Raw genomic sequence first — 26610 nt, 5'->3', positions numbered from 1 at the left:
GTCATGCTTTCTTGCCACCGTTCGGTTTGTGACCCAGATAAGGGAGATTGATTCCCCGAGGATGGTGTACCTATTGACCTTATGCCTTCAGGCTTTGCTATTTTTCTCTTCTCGCCTATTTGCCCCCCTTTGGTTCTACAATTTGGGTCCGTGCTAGCTCTGCGGCATGGATGGTCTGATTGTGACGGCGTACACATGGGCTAGTGGCACTAATAGTGTCTGGTCCATTGCTCGTGCTAAACTTCTCGGTGTGGTGGACTGTCGATGGTATGGACTGCAATTGGAAGAGAATCAGTCGCCCAAGCAGGACGTCATGCTCTACCGGGAAATGTGCTACCAAGAACTTTATCGTGTGTGTGACCCTGTCTCTCCCCTCATGACTGGTTATAGTAAGAGAGAGATGTATGGTACCTAGTGGCCATAAGTTGTGCCTTGTAAACCCTATGAGTGAGCTGGCAGTCGGAGGTGCTAAACCTTCCTTCCAGGAGGCAATTGATGGAAACGATGCTCTTAAAGGATGTCGGTACCACTGCCATTGTCTTTGTAGACACGATTGATTTGTATTTGGCATATGCAGGAAGTTATCAGGAGCAGATCCTTGGGGTTCCAGCCCGACATTCTTGGGTCTTCTAACGAAAAACTAATAATAAGGATGTTTTTTGGCAGTACCTTAATGTCATCTTCTGTTTTGCAGCACTCGTTATAAGACTAATGTTGAGTACTTTCGACATTAGTTTAGTACAAATATCGTTAAATCTATTTAAAATAGTAGTATAAATGGGTGTTTAGTCGTTTAAATAACTATAAGGTAATTAAGTAACTATAGAAGGTAGTTTTTGAAAATTTAATTACTATAAATAAGAGGCTCTAGGCTCTCATATTTCGTGCACCATTCTCTTGATTCAAGAGTCTTTCTCTTCTTATTCCCCGAGCATTTTGGTTCCTCTTGATTTGACTTCTATTTTTGTAGTTTTAGTATAGTAAGGTGAGCGTTGAAGCGCTACAAGAATCTTTTTAAAAAGATTCAGCGAAAAAGTTTTGTCCGTGCAAAATCTGGTTTCTCGCTAAACCACCTGTAAGTAGAGTTATGATTACCGTGCTTTAAGTATAGCTTATGTTTAAGTTCATTATCGTTATTATGAACCTATAAACAATATATGTGCTAAGTATTATAAAATATAAAGTGTTATTATAATATCTTTTAACTACTCGCGGTACGGGGAATCTGGTTTGAAGGGCCGCATAGGGTTGTTGGATTTCAGAACAGCTTAAATGCCAAAATGGTCATGCCCTTCTGTGTTTCTTGTTTGGCCCCTGTTTGTACATAGTAGTTGAAAAGTATTGTTTAACACTTATAAAACAATATCGCTCATAAATCTAGACTAATAGTTAGTCGCAATAAATATTAGACTAAAATATAGTGGTAATGATACTAGGTTTCGTCAAAGAAAAATAAAATTTTTAGAAGCGAAGTGCTGCCCAAGTTTAGAGTCATCACTTTAACAAGTGAGTGCATAGTCCCTTTCATGAACATGATTTTAATAAAAGTATTAATTAAAGTATTAAATATATGTTTATGTGTGAAATATTTGATATTGTCTGAAATACGTGTTAAGAGCATATATGATAATATATGATGATTTTAGGATACAGAGTAAACCTAAATTAATTAAGATGAATATCGGGTAGTATATTCTTATGAGTACGGGTGAGATATACACGGAGGGTTGAACTTTAAAATTTGTCATTGATCCGAGAGCATGGATTAGACAAACCTGATCTGGGAGTATGGATTAGGCAAAGTTGTTAATTTTAGATCCGGGAGTATGGATCGTGTTGTTGTGAGGATCGACGGGGTGGGGCAAAATTGCTTATATGAGGTGAATATGTATATATTATGAGTTCTAAAGAGTGTGTGTGTGTGTATATATATATATATATATATATATATATATATATATATATATATGTGGTATAACATTGTGGGATTTAAATCTCTATGTACTCGCCGGGTTTCCCAACCTGACCCACTCAGTTCATTTGAATCACATGTATTGATGTGAAGTTACATTAAACTAAGAGATTAAAGGAAATGTAAATCATTAGTGTAAATGAATTTAAGGTATGTTTATGTTTATGTTTCTGTATTGACGATCACCCCGATGTTTTAAATAAAAATACATTTCTTCGGAAATGCTTTGATAACATCATTATCATGTTTTCTGGGAACAAATTTCGCACTACTACTTTTCAAAAAGGATACTCTAATTTTTAAATAAGCATAAATAAAAATTTTAAAATGACCATGAATTTGGGGATGTCACAACTTAGGATTCATACTTAACCAAAGTTTTTTGGCTTTGGCTCGGGAGTTCGCACTCGCTAGCTCGAGGTTCGTCCTTTCTTCGTGTCGTTAGCCTATAGTTTTAGGCTAAGGCCTTAGCTGGCCTTTTTTATGGACCTTGGATGGTTCACTTTTATTAGGGTGTTCACCTTTAGTCAAAGTTTTCTAGTTACCTTTTATGACTTTGCTCTAAGTCTTGGGCCAAGGATTGTTGCACTATGGGCCTAGTCATCAAAGTTAAGCCAAGATTGTCACCTTGAGGCGTTTAGGACTTATGTATTTTTATATCAAGGTAAAGGTTACGAGCCTTTAAATCATTTGTTCATGTCGTGGGAAAAGTTAGTGGCCCTTTTGGATTAGACTGACATGTTTAACGAGATGTTATGAGCCTTTGAACCCTATTGGTTGCATTCTCGCATCGATTTCGCTCAAGTGACACAGATGATCAGTCCTTAATATCACTTGTTAAATGTGTGTAACCTCTTATTGAGATGACATCGAGCTTGAATAATAATAAACTTTGACACAAAAATGGGCCCAAAACAAGAGCTAACTATTGGGGGGGTGATTATCTACTTGGAGTTAGATCACATTGCCCTCACTCTTGTTGTGTCTTATTGTTGGGTTTTTAAGTACTATAACACTCCTATGGTGAACATACAACCCTAATGCCTTGTATATAAGTTTTCTCTAGTTATACATGCAACAAAAATTATCCAAAGCATGAAACCTATCTAGCATACAAATTTGGTACATGAATCATAAAACTAGTTAGAAGAATACCTCTTATTTGTAGCTTGTAGTTGCTGGCCTTGCAAGAGCTTAGCACCTCAAATGTGATGCCTCAAAGAAGTCACAAACACCATGAACAAATGGAGGACTTTGAGAGAGAGTCTAGAACCACCAAAATCGGCCAGGGTTCTCTTAGAACCCTTGGGGGTCGTGAATTTGGAGCTAAGGGGTTACTTTTATAGTGTTACTTTTATAGTGTGGAATTCTTAGGGTTTCAACTTGTAAACCCTAATTCATTCCTAGGGCCTTTAATACAATAATCCATATGATAAGCCTTACGGACTAACACGTCATGGACTTTCACATAAACTTAGTCCATAACTAATCAATCATGGATCATTGGCCCAAACTATATGTAGTACTGATTTACTTAATCAATCCCCTTAATTTAATTAATCTCTTTTGATCACTAAATTAATTCCAAATTAATTCTTGAACAATATTAATTAAATAATATTATTTCTCAATAAATATATTATACTTATAATATATTAATAAATCACAATTAACCTCTTTCTCAAATATCAATCCTGTCAAATTGTTATGGTGAAGGAAACCCAAAATGGACCATCATACTCTCGGGTCAAGTACATACCAATTATAGTTATGGGCTTAGACACCTAATCCAATAGTCTCCCACTTGGATAAGTCTAATAACTATAACTGCAAGTACGACTTCAAAACCCGACTAGCAATCGTAGCTCTCAAAAGCCGATGTCGAACTCTAACATAGTCAATGATGCGTCCATTAGATAAGGGATCATATATTCTTCCATTATACAAGATATCATATGAACTAAGACATGGATTATAATCATTCTCTCTGTTCATGTGTTGTTTCTCGATTTTTGATTTATAACGACCAACTAATTGAACAAATCAAATCAGTCCAGGCTTGGCCAAGCGCTTAGGGTTGTCATCACTAAATCATCGAGGGGCCCATAGATATCGCTATTATCCCTCTTAGGGTAAAAGGAACGGATAAACTTTGAATCATATGCTTACTCTATTTACTCATCAAATCACACACAACAATACGTTTTATAACACTAAGTTGTTGGCGTGTTTTCATATCATCAATGTGCAACCGACTTGTAAACTACAACTCATATCTCTCCATTTCAAGAATATAAGATATTATCGTTTCACAATCACTCGTAATAAAATCCATGAAGTGATTCAGATGAGCGTGGCTTTAATCCAATACCCAAATCTTATTACAGGAGTACTCATGAATACTGCAACAAACTTGTGTTATGTCTAACACTTTAGACAATCTACAGACGGGTTCATGACAGTCTTGCCTCAATACCTACTTCCAAAGTATGATCGACTGTGGATGGTTTGAATAGTCTTATTATTCGTGAAGTCAAAACATGTGAAATGAAACACAAGAATAATTGAATCCAATATGGTCTCAAAACTTTTGAATATAAATAAAACACATTTTATTTAATGACCATATCGATTACACATTATTCATTGTATAATGTTTTGACTGATCAACTTAATACTTGAATTAAAACAATAGTCATCCCATGCTCCAAGGATGCACACTATGTTTACCTATGGTCCTTACTTTGTGAAATAGATCAATTTTAAACATTTCCAATGACACTCATTTCACAATTCAAATCCTTATCGTAAGTGTGAGAATACCAAGTCCTTGCCACTTACTGTAATCTGTTAGATTCTAAGCTTATATTCAGTGATCCTTTTGTAATGACTATGTACACAAGTCATAGAGACTTTTCCAATTACAAAACTTTCCATTGGAGATTATTACAATAAAAATCCATAGATACGAAGTCTCATATTCAAAGCACATTCCTTTGAACATCCTTCTTGCATAAAAGTTTCTAACTTACTCATAGATTCTTGACATCCAACTCCCATTATGGAAACTTTTCCATAATTTGGCATATGACTATCCATTCTTAATAGAATCCTATATATTCAGAATTATATCAATATGGTCCATTCATTACTATACTTCCAACTATCCACAAGCAACCAATCCTTGGTAAACCTCATATTGTCCTTGACAGTTGTTTAATCAATTTAGTCATATCCGGTTCTAGTCTTTTTTTCCCTCTTCATACCCTAGGCATTTGGAAAATTAGAACACGTGAATATTATAGTATATGCAATCGATCCTATATCTGAAACATATGGGACACGATTCATAATGTCTTACATAAAGACATGATACCTGACCAGTCTTTTGCTATAATATTTCCATATATAGAATTTCCAATGTTGAAATATTTCAACATGGTATTCATATATCCATGACTAAGCTTAATTAATACTTCAATGTAAACTTTTAGATTTGAAATAAAGTATAAATATCATCTCCCTTATTATAGCTAAACAACTTTTCAAACTTTGTAACTTTGCAAATTTGTAATCTTTGTTTCCTATAACTAGTATTGCTAACTTGCAAGACTTCACATAATAATAATCATGTTCCCACTATCATGATAATTATATTCTTACTAGCATAACACTTATGCTCCCACTAGCTTTGACATGTACTCAGAAATTAGTTGGACTTCTAGAAATCAATACTTATTGACTTTCTTAACAAAGTTCAGTTTTTTTATACGAGATGCTTCGATAAGCCTTTATCTAAGCTAATACACCTTTTATTAGAAAGCTCATATGTGTGTCTAAACTATTCAGAACTTACAACATTAAGTTCCGAATGTTCAAACTATTTGCCATTCCTCACAATTCGAACTATGAAAAGGGATGTCATAATCATAATCGAATTTGAGAATGCAATTAATACAACTGCTATCTCCTTAAAATCTACTTAGTGAAAGTGTACGTTTCCTCACAATCATTATCATGAATTGGAGAGAACCCTTATGACACTTAGATTTTATGGTGTATGTGTTCCTATCCATGTGAATTTGTTATTCCCAACAATTTTCATAAGACAAGGTCTATGAAAAATTCAAACTCATATGGACTGAACTTGTTCAATCTTAATTTCTTGCCACTTGGCAGCACAAGGGCCTACCATGTCTTCCAAGTTGTTAAGCAGCTCACCCTTACTGATTAGTGAACTTTCACTGATCAAGGTGCTTTGCCTTATGCAAACAATTGAGAACTCATAGAACTCACATGTATAGTCAACTTTAACTGGAATGAGCACAGAAACAAGAATATGCCAACACGATAGGTTACAAACCTTAAGTCATGTGCTAGTGATAAACGATAGGTTTATTCTTGATTAGTTCTTGAAACTTTTCAAGATATTTAAGGCTACCACTAACCTCTTGACATATAAGATTCTCTGTCAAGATAACACTCATTGACAAACAAATATTCAGGAGTTAGTGCAGATTTTTATCAAGGATGACACTTTTTATAATTGGTGTTAGTTGGTCTTTGCCTAATCTAAAACATCACAACTACCAATTACAAATGTGCATGTGTAAGAAAACTTTTCTACTCCACATTTCATGATGTGTTATAAGCCTACTTAGGACATGTTACTCAAGACACAATCTTGGAGTACAACTCTAAGACTTGATTTTGGAACGAAGTATGATTTATGTTTTTGATTTAACCATTTCAACAATTTCCGATAATCAATAGCAAGATTGTTGTCAAGGGCCAGACAATAGAGATGTTAAGGGATTGTAAGTAGCAATGTTGTTGTCGTGATATCATTCTTTTTTGAACAGTAACCTTGTCATAATAAGATTTAATGTAGGAAAGGCCTTATTGGTTATATGAGCATAGGAAGACCACGTTGATTATAAGAGGATAAACACCAAATGTATGGTGCTAAACATGTCATAGACTTATGACGCGTGACTTACAGTGCATGACGATGCGCGACTTATATTGTATGGCTTAGCAGAATGGGCTGAGCTTAGCAGAAAACGATCATGGAGATGTTATGCAGGAGGGCGTCACCTGGAAAGATCGGGCTTAGTTGCCAGCGGTCATGAATACATCACGTAGAATGGCATCGCATGGAAATGTATGGGTGTAACATCATGTTTTGAGTTACTTACACTTTTGACCCTTATATTGAGATTTATTGCATTTTGTTCCATATAATGTAAGACTTGTGGATGGGAGGGGCTATTATTTCCACCTTTGGATTGTTAGGGGGAGCCACGTACGTTGGGCATACGCTTTGTGCACGTAGGGCATACGCGGTGAAGTCCTAAACCCTAATCTTTAGGGTTTGGACACTATTTATTCATCATTAACTCCTAAACTTGGCTCCTTCCATCAGACTCCATTCTTTCAAACGTCTTTGCAACCCTAATCCACCTTGTGAAGAATTTCTAAGCTTGTGTATGTGTGTTTTGTGCATGTGAAGAAGAAAGAAGGAAGTAGAGACCATCTTGGAGGAGTGAAGCACTTTAGATCAAGAAATGCACCATCATTTGGCATCTGTTGGAGGTATAAAGTTCTGAACTTGGTTAAGTTTCGTTTAGATCTTATTTTGGGCTTGATTTTAGGTTCTTTTTGTCCCAAATGTGGTGTTTCTTGAGCATAGCATGTTCTTGACCTAATAAGTCATCCTTTTAGACCTTTGGAGGGATCTTAAGTGTAACGCCCGGGTTTCAGGGCTAAGCATTATCAGATGATGTAATGATATAATATTCTAGGTCAACTATTATAACTCTTTTGAAGTAATAAAGATAAAATATTTGAATACCATGTGAATTATGTGTAATTGTGTGCTTATAATTTAATTATAAAGGTATAATTAATAAAGAATACAAATAAGCGTCAAAATTAAAGTGTGAGATAAGCCCGATATCTTTACATAAAGTTGTAGATTACGTTCCTGCCTACGCGTGGATATAAAGAACGTCGAAAATGGAGTTCGTATGCAAAAGATACGACAGTTTTAAAAAATCAGACAGTAAAACACTACTTTTCTTTAATCGCGTAAAATCAAATCGATCCGTTGAGGTACTTACGCTTTGCCGAAGGGATTTCCGATAACATTTTTGGACTCAGGTTATAGTCTATTATTTAATTTCACACTCGAAATATTTTTAACAAAAATATTTACAAATGTCGCGAAAACGGACACCGCGAGTCGTTTAGATGCAAAACTTCAAACGCAATTTTCCGGAGATCCGTAACTCCAAAAAGTAATCCGTTTAATGTTCCAGAATCCATGAATTAAACTCTATCTAACGGTATTCTCGAAAAAAATTTCTCAATGCACGGATCTCGAGACACCTGATTTTGTGTGTTTTGGGCAATTAAAGGAGGAATAACCCATGTGGGACCCACATGACTTGCATGGGAGAAAATCGCCAGCCAATTGCTTCTCCTCTTGGTCTTTTCCACGTGATCTTCTCCTCATCCTCACTCTTTCGCTTGCACACTTCAATTTTTGAGTGCATTGCGTAGCTGGAGGCATGGCTCAAACTTGTATGTGAGTGTGTGTGTGTGTGTTTACTATAAAAGAGGCTTAGACACCTTTATTTCTTACTCACAAAATCTACCATCATCTTCCTCTTCTTCCCCACTCTCTCAATCTTAATCTCTCCCTCTATATCCCTCTCTATCTCCCTTAGATTGAATAACCACCATTTCCACCACCCACTGTCGTCACAGGCTCCTCCGTCCAGTACCAACCTTGCACCATCACTACCATCTTGGTGCCACCGTAAGTCCTCCATTGCTAAGATTATTATTATTATTATTATTATTATTATTATTATTATTATTATTATTATTATTATTATTATTATTTCCTATGTTGTTCAAACTCACTAGGGAAGCAAGAAAAATCCATGTGTTTTCTTTCTTAAAACCTCATGCACATATGTGATGTATTTTCGATCAGTAGCCAAAAGAAGGAAACCATTCATTTCTTTTATTAACCATACATACGAATTGCTTGTTTGATCAGTAAAATCTGAAAGAAACATATGTGATGTATTGTTCGAACTCAAGTTGTGTTTAGTTTACAAAGCAGCCCATTCTTATTTCCTAATTTACAAACAACATTTATATACGTAAATACGAAAGAAACATATATACATATTTTTCTTTTTCCTTTTTCTTTTCCAAACTTCCATTTCAATTAACTACATATGGTCCTTATAGTTATTCAAAATAATTAAAAGCCCCCTCCATGGAATTTCATTGCAAAATAAGTCCAAGATGCAAACTTGGAATTTATATAATTCATTTTAGCCATTAATTTGAAAAGTATTGACAAACATAGCCCCATTTGATTTATTAAATTAGTGAATGGACCCTATACCTTGGCTAATTACCAAACTACCCTCCAAATATTAATTATATTAATATTTCCTTAGGAAACTAAATTTTCTCGGAGATTCGTATTCACGGAAATACTACTCGACCTTCTCGCATCCATTCCAGAACACTAATCGTCTATCGAACGTTAAGGTGAGTGCATAGTTACTTTCATCTTACACATAGATATGAAGTATTTTATATAAATTACGTGGTACGTGTGCATATTATCTATATACTTGCTATCTATGTTGGATGAACGATTTTATACATGTTTTAAATGATTTAAACTGTATATGTATTTTATATCTACAAAATGTGTTGGGTAAAATATGGGTAGATGTAATAGTTGCTGTGTGACAAAATAAAATAATGAGAGGCCTCGTTATAGATGTTATTGATGATCCAGTCATCGAGCGGAGTATAGATGACGACCACAGACTTTTCTAGGCAATCCAGTGGAATGCTAGCAGGCTCGCAACTTGTAGGTGTTTATTTGAACTATGTGCTCACCAGCAGTACTCCATCCCCCACATGGTTGCCTTATTTGACATGAATTGTTGAGGAACCCTCGCAGCATGTGTTGTCACCCCGATGAAAGTCCTTAGACTAGATCCCTTGTGTTAGATGTTCTAGGGACGTAAAGTGAGGATAAAGGGAAGGGGTAATCGGGTTTGTTTGGTTGATGAAAATAATAAATTTATTTATTGTGGGTTGAAACCCCTATGTGCTCACCAGGGTCCCAAGTCTGACCCACTCATTTTCTTGTATTACAGGTAGTGGCGCATGAGCATAAATGTGATGTCTTGGGATGAGAGATTAAGGGATTTTAGGCCTGTAAATACGGAATAATGTAGTAAGGCCTATGTTGTATTGTTTATGCTTATGATCTGTATCGAACATGACATCCTGATTCCTTTTAATGAAATACATTTCTATGGAAATGCTTTTGATAAATCTTTATCATATTTTGTTTTGGGACAAATTCCACAACACTTTTATTTAAAATGTTACTCTGATGTTCAAACAAAGCATAAACAAAATCGGTCTTTTCTGGCCGTGAAAATGGGGATGTCACGGTAAGTCATAAAAATGTGGTATTGGGGGTTAGTTTCATTACATGCATTCCTTAGAAGGTATTAATGCATTAAGATGTTGAGTTAAGCACTTAATGGACATGCAAAGTGATAAAGTTGGAAACTTTATGACTCCTAGCAGTATTTTGGCCTTGGATCTGAAATATAGACATGAGAACTTAAGGCATTAAGCTCTTAATGGTGATTTGAGAGGTTTGGGCGTACGCCCTGCGTACCTGGAGTATGCAGCGTGTACGAGGTCAACCATCCCGACATACTTTCGGAGTACCCCCAGCGTACCTTTGGAGTACGCGCCGCATACGCTTTCTTTGTCGACTCGGCTAGGTTGAGTCAATTGACTTGTTAGCTTTGACCAAGTATGACCAAGATTAATATAGGAAATTGTGATTCTTTTATTAGTGAGAAATGTTTGGAAATTTAGGACTTAGGTGGAACCGGTATTTGGGATTCAAGTATCGATCAGTTTTCTTCGTCAGACTGTGAGGTGAGTCTTCCTCACTGTACTTACGGGTCGAAGGCACCAAGGCCAGCCTAGTGGATTATATATCCTGTTATATGATAGTATGTTGTTATGTTGTAGATATATTAGATCAGTATCCTGGTATATAGGATGTTAGCATGTGGTAGTGATATGTAAATCTGTATGTGTGTCTGATGCTTGGTTATATGTTTATTTGTTATGTGTATGTCGACATGTTATGGTTGGTTGGGTTGAGGCAGTCCTGCTTTGTGTTAAAGGCCAAGATACCCAGGGCGGTCCGGCTAGACTGTAGGCCCCACGTGGCAGTCTAGTCAGGCCAAAGGCCCAACGAGCGGTCCGGATAGGTTGTAGGCCCTACGATGCGGTCCAGTCATGTTGAAGGGTTTAGAGCGGTCCAGATAGGTTGTAGGCCTTACGAGGTGGTCCAGTTAGGTTGAAGGCTCGGTTATGCATGCTATTGTTTGATATGTTGTATGTGGTGGTACTTTAGGAAAACTCACTAAGCCTTGGCTTACGGTTTTTAGTTGTTGTTTCAGGTACTTCTGATGATCGCGGGAAGGCGAAGGCGTGACAATACACATCCTCTATTTATGGATTTATGATTTTGGGATACTCTGATATGGATAAACAATTTGGAAACAATGATTTTGTAAACATTTTATGACTATGGGTTGTTTTTTAAAGTTTAGATTTCTTGTGATTTTTGGGATGTTACGGTTGGGCTGCGCATCCAACGATCACGAATATGTCATGCGGAATGACATCACGTGGAAATGGATCGAGATTAGCAGCCAACGATTCATGGATATGTTATGCGAAATGGAATCGCGTGGAATTGGGTTGGGTTTAGTGGCCTGCGATCACGAATACACCATGCATAATGGCATCTTGTGGAAACAGATCGGGCTTAGCAGCCAACGATCACGAATACGCCACACATAATGGTATCTCATGGAAATGGATCAACAAAGGTTGTGATCCTTCAAGCCTTATTCGCGAAGCACGTCATGATAGTGGGTTTAGGCTGAGAGGTCGGATTCAAGGCGAAGGATGTGAGCCTTATAATCCTTATAGGTGGAGTAGGTCGCAACGATGGATTTGGGCTGAGAAACCAAAAAGCTCAAGGCAAAGGTTATGTTTCAACCTTGCAACTGGAGCCTTCCACTATAATGGAGTCGAGATGGGAAACCAAGCAACTCAAGGCAAGGGTTATGAACCTTATGACCTTTTAGCAAGATTGGACTTAGCAGCCTTCAATTTATGTGCTCAACCCAGGTGGTCAGGATGGCTAAAATGTAACGGAACTCGATGCTTTGCTACATCATTGGTTGTAGTGACAATCGGTGCTTCGTTGTCTTGGCATGTACATAATGCAAATGGTTTGTTGGCAACATCATTTATGTAGCAATGGTAATGTTATGAACTAAGAGGCAGTCGATATCATAGTGATACTGCTTGCTAAGAGACGGGCAACAAGTTGTTAGTGGAAGCTGGGAAACAAGACCGCATAGGGCTGGCCAACACAACTGTTGAGAGTTGAGTAGCGAGGTTGCATGGGGCTAGCCAACATGACTGCTGAGAGCTGAGTAGCGAGAGTGCGTAGGTCTGGCCAACATGACTGCTGGTAGTTTAGTAGCAAGACTGTATGGGCTAGCCAACACGACTACTAAGAGTTGGGCAAAGAGTTTGCCAAGAGCTGGTCAATGTGGTTGTTGGGATCCAGGAAACGCGACCGCTAAGAATTGGGCCATGAAGCTGCTCCTTCATTTATAACACTAATTTCTTCCCAGGGATGCACAATCACACACCACATTCCTTTATAATGTAGTTCAACTTTTTTCTCGAAATAGAGTTGACACTTCTGTATAGCATTGTGCCAACCCTTCTACTCCCCCTTTTTAGAAAGGGTGAGGAATGAGAATGGTTTGATCCTCTGTACTGCTGATTCACCTGAAAGAGGGTGTGAGTGTGTATATGATACTTTGTTCTTTGTAATATGTGGTGTGACTTGTTCACAGCTTGATGGTGATTAACAAGGCGATGTTTTGGTGGTTTTTGTAACAACCCGTTATTTTCAGACAAGAAAAGTCAAACCAAAGTCAATAAAAGTCAAAATTGATAAAAAAAAAAAGTCAAAATTTTTGAGTTGTTAATTTAATAAGGTTAAATTAATAAAGAAGGGTATACAAATCCTTTAATAATCAAATGTATAAAAATTTGGGAATTAAAACCCTTTGGCCGACAACCCTGGTTTCGGACCCCACCATCAGACCGAGAACCACATTTTCTCACCGAGAACCTACGAGAAACCACTCAGCCTCGGACCGAGAACAGATCTCGGATCCGCACCGAGCACAACTTGCGAAGGGTCCCACTCCTTGACCGAACACTCACTTTGTGGGCTACTATTTGGATCGAACTCCCTTAATTGGGCTATTTTCAACCGAAAACACTTTATTTAGGCCCATTAGGACCGTATTCTAATCTCTATATATAAATTTTTAAGCGAGAACATACTTCATTTCTCACTTTTGTCACCAAATAAACACCCATTTTTCTCTCAAAAATCGTCCAAAAACTCTCTCAATCTTCAAGAATTTTACCCAGATTCCTTCAAATCTTCATATTCCCATCAAGAACATTCAAAGCCATCTTCAAATCTTCATAATATCCCTTAAGAACATCAAGAGCTAACCGAAAACACATTTGTCCAACCGAAAACACCATATTGTCCACCGAAAACTCATTTCAACATTTCAAACAATTCCAAATAATTATTGTAAGTATTCTTTACATGATTAAAGTGTTGTTTAACACTTTAATTATTAATTACAACATTATTTACTTCATTATTTAAATTGATATTTTGTTAATTTAAATACGACGTCGAATATAATTATTTGTGGGATAACGTTATTAGTGTGTACGCTTACCCAAGGATCGTTTCTACAAGCTCGCTAATTCTAACACAAGCGCACATTCGAGGTGAGTTCATACCCCTACCTTTTCAACGTTTTTAATGTTGTTAGGGGGAGAATACGAGTAAAACACAAGGACTTTGTGTTTATACAAACTTTTTAAACAGTTTTAAACCTTTGCAATCGATTCAAACAAAGTATTAGCTACATTTCATAAAAATATTCTTAGATTTTAACCCTTTTTAACATGTCGAGCATAAGGGTATTATACTTTCATACAACTAAATTGCAAACGTTTCAGTACACTAAAGAACATTACAGTTAAACTATAATAGGTATAGTTTGGGAAGCACTACTCTAATACATTGATACAAGTATACACTACTAAAATAATTATTTAAGTATAATTATTTTACATTACAAAGTACATTATTGCAAGGCAATACATACAGTTTCTAGTACAAGAGAACACTACAACACTACACGTAAACTAGTAATTACAGGGTTGTGAGGCACTACTTCAATTATACCCCTCGGGATACGGAACTAAATCCTATACAGTATAACCAAAATCTCCTAGAGGGAGAGCATGAGATTTGTGTATAGATCTATACGGGACTGACAATCCCACACCTGAACTACTAGCTACAGTTAGGCCGGCAGGCCTGGGGTGACAAATGTCATAACTTTCAGACTCCTTAAGAACATCGTAGAGGTCACTAGGTCATATCAAGCATGTTTATATGAAAATCACAACAATATAACTAAAACATATGTTTACGGGATTAACACTACTTCAATGGTTTTACTGTATTTAATGAAACTACTATGATACACTACTTTACACTACAGTTGGTGGTATCCAGGCATAGATACAAAGGTTTTCATACAAATACAGATACATTACACTATTTTCTAGTACATGGTACACTAATACAGCATACCATTATAAGGATCTTACATGAAATAGTTTATCTATTTACAAAACTACATTACATTCATTATAGAAAATATTGGATTTTCTGGAGAAACATACTAGTATTTTCAAAGTACAAAGACAAGTTTCCTATCACTAAAACATACTTATGAACTCAACAACTTAAATGTTGATACACTTTCAAAATCACTTGTATTCTCAGGGAACCAGTAGACAGGTACACCCGCAGGATTTTGAGAAGACGGAGCTTTATAGAGTCTCGTCTTTTATACTTTTGTTATACACTTTTGATGTCATACAAATTAGGTTATGAACAGATGTAAATACAATATTTTATTAATGTAATGGTTGCGTTTGCTTTGATTACTATTATACAATTATTGTGATACTGTACATGACGTCCTCCGCCCCCGAACTTTTCCGCCGTTCTGGTTTGGGGTGTGACAGTTTTGTTGTAAGCATGGTTGTATTGGAGATTGGTATCCCATTGAACCTCGACATTTTTGTTAATGATTTTCTAGAATTAAGTATTGGCGTGGCTAATCTTAAGTTGTTTTGTATGCATTGGCTCGTGCTTGCACATTTGATTCTCGTTCGTTTGTACTTGCCATTGTAAGTAATGATCACAAGTTATCCAAATCCATGCTATGTGAATGATAGTAAGATAAACACATGATAGCAGCAGGTAAATTGTATACAAGCATATGTTTTGGAAATTGTTCATAGCATGTGACTTTGTGTAAGCTTATAAGGTAAAATACTTGTATATTGGGTAAAAATGTTTCAATAGTATGCAATTAGTAGCTAAGCACCTAATGATAGCGAAATAGTTTGATTAACTCGAAAACTGATTGTCGATTCAGTTATCAAAATGTGGCATTTTTTCATATGAAAATATGATGCTGGTAAAAAGGTTTTCTACTATGTATAGAAGGTTAGTATTTGTTGCGTAAATACTTTAACTCCCTGAAGGTAAATGCATACTGCGATTGTTATAATAGAGTTTGGTAAACATTTTTGGTTTACTAAATAGAGATTATACACACACACACACACACACACACACACATATATATATATATATATATATATATATATATATATATATATATATATATATATATATATGGCTAGGTTATTTTGTTTACTACATCTATTGTGTGCCCATAAGCACAATTCTGGACCAATGGATGAATAAAATCAATGATCATGATCTTGGGGTCTACGATATTAAATAGGATAATATGTACCATATAATCACACAAATTTCAGCAGAAGGGTGTTTTGGTCAGTTAACCTAAATTAAAAAAGGAAATTTTCGGATTTTAAAGGATAATTAATTTCCTTTTTTAAATCTGAATTTTTTAAATTAATTCAAATTTAATTCTATTATAATTTCTAATACTAACCGATTTTATTCTATCAGAATGACAGAGAGTCAAACATAAACTAGTAAATATATTTTCGATTTATTCTTGCAGAATATGGTTCATTCAGTATAATTTTTATAATTAACATGCTTAAAGAATTATATAACTTATTCTCAAGAATAACATTTTCTAAAGAATACGGATTTTATTTTTTAAGAATCACTAATTACATTAATTGGTAAAGAATAAAACTTACATTTACTCTTAAAGATTAAAACTATGAATGGTTAAAAAAATAAAAATAAAAACATCAAAATCTAACAAAAACACTAATCTATTCTGAAAGAATATTACTGTTAAGAAACACTGTATACATTCTAGTAGAATACATTCTGCTAGAATACTCTCGTTCTCCATGTTTTCTTCTTTTACTATATCAATGGCAGCCTCTTCAAAATCTATATCCACAAAGAAAACATAATCAACTTTAAAATATTAAAACTTTTAGTATATTCTAAAAGAATAAAACTATAAATTCTAATAGAATGTGTTAGACATTAAAGACTTTTAATTTACTCTAACATTATGTAATACTCAAGTCACTTGATCAAGTATTCCCTGAGTCACTTGATCCAAATAATCGACTTTAATCTAATTACAAGCAAGAATGTGGGAGATATGACATTTCAAATATCACAAAAAATTTCTGAACAAAGTAGAAGTGCTAAAAATATAGTTGTAACATCAAATGTTCGAAGGACTATAACTCAGCCAATATTAATCCAATTAAAATGACTTCAGAACCTAACTTGTAGCTAACACAAAAGATAACATGCATAAAAAAATTTCAATTTTCAAATCATTTCAAGCTAGTATGAGAGATATGATAGTTCAAAGATTACAAAAAAATTGGCTGAAATATTTTATTTAAGCATTTTAGCAAACAATTGGTGGGCAAAATCGGATGCTCATATCTTTATACTCCATTTGATGAAACATACAGCATATGTAATTAATAAATACATGAACGTGACTAAATTTACAATAAAAAAGTGTATACCTTTAAATACTAACAAGTAATTTGAGATTCCATGCCATAAAATCGAGATTCCATTATAACATAATTAGAACTTGATATTCCATTTTGGCATAATTGATGTCAGATACACCCATAATCAAAAAATTGTGGTAATTATCTAATCATAAGAATCAAAATTGCAAAAGGAGAGAGAGGTATAAAGGACTTACAAAAACGAATTCTTTCCTGAAATTTGCTAACATGGATTTCCAACTCCATTATTTTAATCTAGCCAAGAGAGAGGCAGAGGGAGAAATAACCCAACTGGTTCCCTGCGCTTGGTTATGATTTTCAATTCAAAATCGGGAGCAGTTGAAGATGATGGCAATGTTAATGATTATCATTTATCAAACACATATCCCTGGAATAGCAACATAAACAACATCATGAATATCCAGATTCAAGCCCTAATTTCTGTTTCTCCTCTACAATGCTTGTTTTTGGGGTTGAAATTCTTTTTGTAGATGATTGAAGTACATAAATCAACTAAATGAAAAAAATATGACATGGTGATGAAATTATTAGACTAAACGAAAGTTGATTCGAGGATATCTTAAGAGAAATTAACCAACATACAAAGCTTCCCAAAGGCTTCAGAAAGATTTATCGGACATAGCAACCTCTTCAAGTTGATTCACCAAGCTTTCTTCGATCTTCACCATCCGCGACCTAGCGATATGAACAAATTCATGATTGGAGCACTCGCCTAGGGTTTTGAATACGGATCATACACACATGGAATAGAATTGAGTAGATGCGATGGTCATAAATAAGAGATATTAGGTCAACATATAATTATTTTGTTTCCTTAATTGCAAGTGCAAAAAACCAGAAATACCCTTTTTGATTTAATTAATTATTTAATTATTTGCTAAATTGTGATTGGTGCATTTAGAACACAATAGTTGCTAGAAACATTTGAACCTAGCTCTCTCTCTCTCTCTCTCTCTCTATATATATATATATATATATATATATATATATATATATATATATATATATATATGTGTGTGTGTGTGTGTGTGTGTGTGGGTGTGTGTGTGTGTGTGGTACTGATTTACTTGAGAAAAGAGGGATAGGTAGACCTTGTATCCAAAGTAGGTCGATGTGTGTCTGACGTCGATTTTCAATTTGAGTCTTTCCGTCATGCTAAGAAGCGTAATCTCGCCATGTGGCCCTTGAAACCGTTATCCGACGTGGTTGTTGTGTCGAGATCTAAATTTTGTCGATAAATGCAACGTGCTTGGTCTGCTGTTCCCGTCGTCCAATCACAACCTAAAGTTGTTCCTAGAAACACCATCGGAGGAAAACCGCACGATCCCCGACGATGGGGATGACATCTGCAGCCAGCACTAGGTAGAGGATTATATTTTTACGCCTACTCGTGGAAACTTTGGGTGATTGCCCACCAGTGCGCACTTCCCGAGTCCCATACAAATGCTCTACTGACCAAGCTTTTCTACGCGAGCTCGTTGTCAACGCGTTCTGAGTGTCGCGACGTTGGAGTGGTTATCTGGAGTAGCAGTAGTAACGTACTGCTCTTCTCGCCATGTAGCCCATGAATGGCACCAAATGTTGCGACATGAGTCGAGTCTTCTGTGTTGGATTCAGATCGAAGATCTGGAGGTGGTGCCGTTAGTGGGTTTTCAGCGAGATACCTAAACTGCAGTCATAGTAAAGTCGTTAGAGTTTCCCTAGGGATTGTTCCCTGGGAGCAAGCTTCATCGATCAAGTTAGATCAGTTGGAAGAGATGAAATGGTTCTCTCCAGCTGGAGAGAAACATATTGGTGTATTAGGTAAGAGTTTGGGCATCATGGAGGCTGATGCCTCTAGGGTTTAGGTCCCAGGAAAGGTCCAAGGGAAGCTCCCTCCCTATGGGGGAGATTAAGTTCTATTTATTGGAGACAATTAGGTCAAATGAGAGTTAGGTTAAGCCATGGGCCAGCCCAACTCAGACCCAGCTAACAAGGAGTTGGGTAAGGCCTCATGGGGTCGCCAGGTGAGCGCCAGGAGCGGTCGTTAGGCAAGGCTGGTGCACCAAGTCTTGACATCTAGTCCATGATAATGGACCATACATTAACAATGACCAAAAGCATAAATACACCCAGTAATCACCAAATCTCTAGAGTTGCTCATCCAAAGTTTCTAGAATGATTCCTTACTCCAAATAAGCCCTAAAGAACGTAGCTTTATGGGCATGCATGTCCAACGCATGTCTCTTCCATTTTAAGTCAAAAACATGACAATAAGGGCTTAAAATTGATCATGGAATCAAAAACTACATAGATCCTCAGATCTGGAACATATGACACTAGAATGATCACATGGATCCATAAAGTTGCTAATTTTATGAGATCTAACCTTCCAATTTTACTCATCGTGAAGATATGGGGATAAAATAGCTAGATTTAGACATATAAAGCCTAAAGATTAGATCTTGAGGACTTACAAAAGTCCATAAACGTGCCAAAGGTATATGGGGAGATTTTCTATCTGAAACCAAGCTCAAGATGTCTTCTTTCTTCTTCAAAATACCACCAAAACACATAAGAGCTCAAAGATTAGCAATGAAGGCTAAGGTTTCCTCTTAGAGGTTGAAAAAGAGTGAATGAGGTTGGGGGTGGGCAACCCTAGTCATCACATTTCATTAAATAGGAGCTCAAATCCTGGAATAGGGTTTTTCATTAAATAGCGGCCACACCGTGGCGATATATGCGACGTCGTGCTGCCAACTTAAAGGCCACGAAAACTTTGGCCTTGGCCATGCTGTGGGATTCCATCACCATGTCGTGGCCACCATAAATTCAACTTCAATTTATTAAAATTACTTAAAAGGAACGTACTGAAAACTTGGTGCTACATAGATCTACATGGAGTATGAGAGACGGTTAAGGGGTTTTGATGAAGATGGAGCTTGGAGGCGGAGGTGATTAAAGTTTACACATTTAATGTATAAAAGATTAAATGTAAAAATACAGTATGTATTAGTTTACCATATGTTAAAGGTAAAATTTAAAATTGTTAACGGGATACACAATAAATTTAATTTAAAAGAACTATCTAAATAAAAAAGGCTAGGGGACAAAGCATGCAATTTACCCCAAATTACAGGAATGATTTATGTAATTTACGCTAAAAATAGTCAAAACATATTAATAAATTATATACTATTTGATTTTTAATGTATAAATATGTTTATATAATAAAATTTAATGTATAGACCAAGGTTGTTAAAATCAAGATCATAATCATAAAATCGTACTATCGTACAAACTTACCTAGATAAATAGATTACAATCATATTTGGATTTTTTTATAATATCAGGATAGGATGGCAAGATCAAATCGTAAGATCATAAGATCTTAGAATCGTTACTATTTGTTATTTAAAAAAATCTAATATTTTGTTTTATATGAACTAACTTAATCAAATATGAACCCTAGAAATCCTTCTTTGAATTGTTTGTTGTTAAATGATATATTGAAGATGTATAGTTCATGTTTTAACTTATTTATTGTTAAATGATTGGTTAACTTCATGATGTAAGATACTAATTCGATCTTACAATCCTAATTCAATCTTATGATCACGATCTTGCAAAATGAAAAACGATCTTATATAATATTTCGACCTTGACAACCTTTGTATAGACATATTAAATATTATATAATAAAATAAAATATTAACTACTTTTTAGAAATGCAAGGACTATTATAGAGCTGTTAATTGGGTCAACCTAATCGGATTTCAGATTAAATAGATCAGGTTAGTCGGTTTTTTAGAAAGAAAATTGACCCTAAACCCAACCATATTAAGATAAGGGTTAGTTGGGTTAAAACATGAAATAAATTAATGTCTTGCCATTTTAGTAAGGGTTATTGACATTAAAGCCATCATATTTATGTGAAATATGTGGTTATGTCCTAAGTATGTTTTTATGTCATTAATGCCTCATATTTGTTTTTTATTTTCATTTTAAGCTAATATCAGTTTTTACACCCTCTTTTGGTCATCATTGTCATAAAAGCCCTCTTATTTACACATCACCATCATCACCCTCATCTACCACCAACAACATTGTCTATTACCACTAACCACTGTCATCACCACCACCCTCTGCCACCACCACCACCAATAAAGAAACCATCATTTCCAACATCTCAACACCACCCTTATTCCTACATACCAGCCACCATCTTCACCACAAAACACTCGTAGCACCCATTAACACCATCTCTGACCCACCTTATGTATTCTTCATCTCCAACCCACCACTATCACCATCGTCCACATGTTGTTCGCTCTCTTAGCAACCTACATCTAGCCACCATCACAAGAAATTGACACAAACACACACAAACCTGCAAAAATCGACACACACACACACACACAAACGCCATCTGTGAAAAAAACCCATTTGGACTGAACATCATCCCTTTTCATCTTTTCTTAACCATCATTAACCCATCAAAGCACCATTGTTATCACCTTACTCCACCGTTATTTTTTGGAAACCAACCATAATGTGATCGATTAAGATAAAGGAAAGGGATTGATACTTCAACTTTGAAGTCAATTTCTTCTTGAAATCAAAAGAAACACACGCAAACTACCATCACCATCGGGAAATCAACACACACAACACATTTTATTTCATACATGTGTGAGGGAGAAAGAAACACAGACACCCACTCAGAAGATCATCATATCTCGGCTCCCCAAGCCCCAAAACGTTGGAGTTCTTCCAATTGAGGCGACTAGAGTTTCATCTGAGGGGATGGTGGTGAAGGCAAAGAGGGTGTTGAAAATGGTGTCGAAGACAACTATAACGCCTATGTTCTAGGTATTTTTATCTTCAACTCAATTTATTAAAAAGTTTGTAAAATCCGTACCTGCCCTAAGTGTACGAGATAAGTATGTCGGGTGTAGGTCATTAAAGGTGATTACGGGTTTCCTCGAGTACATTGGGCATATGTTCTTAGTACGCTAGGCGTACTCATGCAGGTATCAAACCCTAATTTTTCGGATTTGGATCCTATTTAAACACCTTAAGACCCTCAAGGCCTCTCTCATCACCAACGTCCATTTCCCCAAAGCATCATTTCGAAACCCTAGCCACCTTGTGAGGTCCTTGAGCTCTTAGAGTGATTCTTGTGTGTTTTGGTTCATTTGGAAGAAAAAGGAATTCATTGAAGAGGTGTTTAGAAGCTTGGAGATTGTAGATCCAGACTTGGTTTTCCATTTTGCATCTTATGGAAGTATACAACTTCAAACCTTATGGCTCTTTAGTGTAGATCTAGGTTTGGGGTATGTTTGGGCATGTTTTGGTCCCATGGCTTGGATCTTGTGAGTAGAAGTTACTCCAAAACATTTAAGCATCATTTCTAGTCATTGTTGAGGTCTTTAATTCATAAAAATCGAATATTGTTTGGTATATTTCTTCCATGCATGAGTTATTGGTCATTTGGTGAAGTTATGGACGTAAGGATTAGTTTTGGGTCCCATTGAGGCATGCAAAAACTTAAAGTTGTCAACTTTGTCAGTTAAGACCTTCCCTATATATATATATATATATATATATATATATATATATATATATATATATATATATATATATATATATATATACAAGTTGGACGTTTGGTCTTAAAGCATTAAGGGATTAAAGTTGAGTTTTGGGTAGCAGTGAAGTACGTAGGCGTACCTCCCAGGTACACAAGGCGTAACGGGATTGGCCTGAATTCCTCTTCTGTCGAAGCCCAGTACATTGGGCGTAATGGGGTGGTATGCATGGCGTACTCACTAGAAGGCCATTTGGGCCTTGGGTCATTATGGGTTTGGGCCATGGTTAGTTGGGTCTAGTAAGGGAAGGGTAAAATGATCATTTACCCTTAGCATAATAGAATATAATATGGACCATTTATTATGGGTTATTACCTTGGTTATTAATTAGGGTTAGTTTTGGATATGTTCAGAGTGAGGAGTCATGGTAGCAGCAACCCGAGAGTGTGATTTGTTTATCATCTGATTGAAATGAGTCTCCTCACTGTACTTGTGGGTCGAATGCACCAATGTCGGCCGACTGCATTATTTTGTAGGATAATAGTGGTCTTCATACCAAAGGGCTTCTAGCCCAGCGGTATCAGGTGGTGTCCTCCCTCTTTGAGGTCGAGGGTTCAAGTCCCGTCGTGGACATAGGTTAGGTGTTAATTTAGGACTAGATTAGTATATTTGTATTTGCCGGTTCAAAAAAAAATAGTGGTCTTCATGACACTTACTGGTATGCTTGTATGTGCTTGTTATCTTTATGACTCTTGCTAGTATGACTGTATGCTTAGCTGTCGGGGTGAAATGAACCCGTACCGGTTGAAAGACACCTAGATTAGTATATTTGTATTTGCCGGTTCAAAAAAAAAAATAGTGGTCTTCATGACACTTACTGGTATGCTTGTATGTGCTTGTTATCTTTATGACTCTTGCTAGAATGACTGTATGCTTAGCTGTCGGGGTGAAATAAACCCGTACCGGTTGAAAGACACCAAAGGAGTCGAAAGGGACTGAGAGAGTCAGAAGGAGGGACTAAGGGTTAAAATAAACACGTTACATGTTTAGTATGATATGTATGTATGATGTATAATATGTTGTATTTTGGGAGACTTGCTAAGTTTTGTGCTTACGGTTGATGTTTAAATCTTTTTCAAATACTTCTAGTTCAAAAAGAAAATGTCTGGCATGATCACACCGTATTCACCTGTGTCTGACATTTTATGTTGGGAATATTTTCTAATAACTGCTTTGTTTTTTTACTATGACATACTTGACGGTTTTTAAAATATATAGTTGGTGATCTGCAAATCAAAAGGTTTTTTTCAAGATTTTAAGAAATGCTATATATGATTTGACAGTAACATCAAACCTCAAACAACACTTGTTCACAAAACGATAAAAAACTCAAAATACTCAAAATGACAAAACTTACCTAAATGTAAGGCATTATAAACACAAATTTAGACTTGGTATATAACCAAATATTTCATGTAAATATTAAGACTTTTATAGCAATAACCCTTTTACTAAATAACTTAAATATAAAGAAACTTAAAATATCAAATGGTAAAAAATACAATTTGTTATCACGTTAACATACACAACACCTAACTAAGAAAAAAATACATACACACCAAAGTAAAAAAACATACAGGCCACGTATTGTACATATATATTTTCATGGAATAAATGTTATACCTTTTTTTTGGAAAATACTTGAAATATTATATTTTAGTGCCAGGACAGATAAATATTAACCCAAACCAAATAAAAGGTATAAAATCTACCCGAAACCCGACTCTATATGTTTCAGGTTTATCGGGTTATCCCAAATGACATTTTTAACCCTATTAAAATCATTTAAACCTATAAAGCAAATCATAATAACATAAATAATACAAAAAAAAAAAAAAAAAAAACCTAAAGTGTACAAAAAAAATATTTTGATGACCATTGAAAGACTCGAGTAAACCACCAGATGAAGTTATACGAAGCACAGAAGATCTTTAGTTAACCATTGGTCCATCAAAAATCAGAAATAAATGTCATCCCTTTGATGTCAATCAGAACCCACATCTACCCCTTTGTGCTTCAAGAATTCCTTGGCCTCAATTACATCCTACAGAAATGAAAATTTACAATATAACCCATTTTTTCTATGTAATTTTTAATGACGCAAATCTTTTCTGCAATTTCTCAAGGTAAAATACCTGCTGTAACAAGAGTGCCTCCTGAGGACAAGTTGGAAATTGCATCAAACCAACCCCAACCATTAACAGACCATAGCATCCTAGTGACACAATCAGATACAGAGGCAGCTGTTTTAACAAATAAATCAAAAAAAAAGTTAATCAAAGCTATGATGATTCCTACACTGCAAATGAAACAAGTATCAAGAACTAGATGAAGAGGAAGAGGAAGAGGCTCACCAACCACGTATAACTCTGTGGAATCATTGCAGTCTGCAATAAGCTAATCCATATAGCAGTTATGGCCACTAACATCGACATAATCTTCACAATATGTTTCATTTTATATGAACAAAATCCGTCTCTTCACACTTATAAAATGTAGTCTGTAACAACACTAACATTAAATTATACAGAAGCTTTGATTCGAAGAAAAAAGTTTGTATATCATTGAATGAACAGACATGTTTCTGATTATCTGATTTGGCTTCTTGAAAGGAGATAGTCACTTTGGAATTACAAATGCAAACACACCTGAAACGATAATGCAATCATCCAATTCCAAATGACTAGAAAATCCAAATGAATACCAATAAATATTACGAAAACACAAAGTTGAAAATTTTAGGGTTTTTGCAATCTGGAGGGAATTGAAAACAGAAGAGGTTCGATATAAAATCAATTCCATGTGCAATAACTTTAAACAAAAAACAAATGAATCAGTTAGGTAATGCCATCAGATGGGATATACAGCTATTCTCAAATGTCCGTTTTACGATACACAAACGGGACTCAAAGCCCTTGCGCAATTTCCCAAACATCATATGGCAATTCAAGCTTTATGCATACATATATACAGTGAAAAGAGATCCACCAATGTTCAAATCATCGAGAAATTTATGTTGAAAGATAAATCTACAAATAACACAACCTAATCAAATACTGAACTCACACGATCATCTCGATTACCTTGATATGGCTAAACTGAGATGACGATTAAGATTTCTAAGACGGATCGATGTCGACGCCAATTTATTATTGTTCTTTTGAAGTTGACGTCTCCATCTTCGAAGATCAGGAAAGGGTTTGGTCACGTTAGATTTGGCAGACCGCTCTTGTGAGTCTTGAATTGCCGGCGCTTCTTATCACAACTTAGGGTTTCTGGTGTTTATAAGGATGTGCTTCTCTAACTCTCCACATTTAGACCCTCTGCTTTTGAAATTGATGTTTTTGACACTAGAGAAAACCATAGAAAAACCTTTATGTATTATGTATAAATATTTAAAAAAACATTTATATATATATATATATATATATATATATATATATATATATATATATATATATATATTATTATTTTGTTTTTGACACTAGAGAAAACCATAGAAAAACCTTTATGTATTATGTATAAATATTTAAAAAAACATTTATATATATTTTGTTACAAATTAACCATTATTATTTTTGACCTTTATTGTTTTAATGTTTGAATGCTTCAAAAATAGTGATCTCATTCCTCTTTTTTTTAAGTTCGTGTTGTAAAAATGGGGGATCGATGATATGAAATTCTTATAAGATTATTGTTGTTTCTTTAATT

General features: G+C 35.4%; 1 protein-coding gene across 2 annotated transcripts; it reads right to left on the bottom strand.

The window, feature by feature from the left end:
* Window positions 1-24499: 24499 nt before the first annotated feature.
* On the bottom strand, window positions 24500-26168 carry LOC145055469 (dolichol-phosphate mannose synthase subunit 3-like). Of its 2 annotated transcripts, XM_079003809.1 has the most exons (5): window positions 25983-26168; window positions 25478-25547; window positions 25254-25399; window positions 25035-25142; window positions 24500-24943 (listed from the first exon to the last, which is right to left on the bottom strand). In XM_079003809.1, the coding sequence occupies exons 3-5, from the start codon at window positions 25353-25355 to the stop codon at window positions 24884-24886; spliced, it is 270 nt and encodes an 89-aa protein (XP_078859935.1). In that variant the 5' UTR covers window positions 25356-25399; window positions 25478-25547; window positions 25983-26168; the 3' UTR covers window positions 24500-24883. The 2 variants fall into 2 exon arrangements, with proteins under 2 accessions (XP_078859935.1, XP_078859934.1); XM_079003808.1 differs by lacking the exon at window positions 25478-25547 and having other exon boundaries at window positions 25983-26167.
* Window positions 26169-26610: the final 442 nt, after the last annotated feature.

Source organism: Lactuca serriola, chromosome 5 (genome assembly GCF_051521515.1).
Source record: "Lactuca serriola cultivar US96UC23 chromosome 5, Lser_US96UC23_V15, whole genome shotgun sequence".
NCBI lineage: Eukaryota > Viridiplantae > Streptophyta > Magnoliopsida > Asterales > Asteraceae > Lactuca > Lactuca serriola.
The sequence above is the reverse complement of the archived record's forward strand: the minus strand, read 5'-3'. Positions and strand labels throughout refer to the sequence as shown.

Excerpts from the sequence above, each read along its gene's own strand:
- LOC145055469 (XM_079003809.1), bottom strand. The coding sequence starts at position 25,355 with ATGAAACATATTGTGAAGATTATGTCGATGTTAGTGGCCATAACTGCT. Across the intron at positions 25,143-25,253 it reads CACAGAGTTATACGTGGTTG|CTGCCTCTGTATCTGATTGT; the intron begins GTGAGCCTCTTC and ends TTGTTAAAACAG. Across the intron at positions 24,944-25,034 it reads AGGCACTCTTGTTACAGCAG|GATGTAATTGAGGCCAAGGA; the intron begins GTATTTTACCTT and ends TCATTTCTGTAG.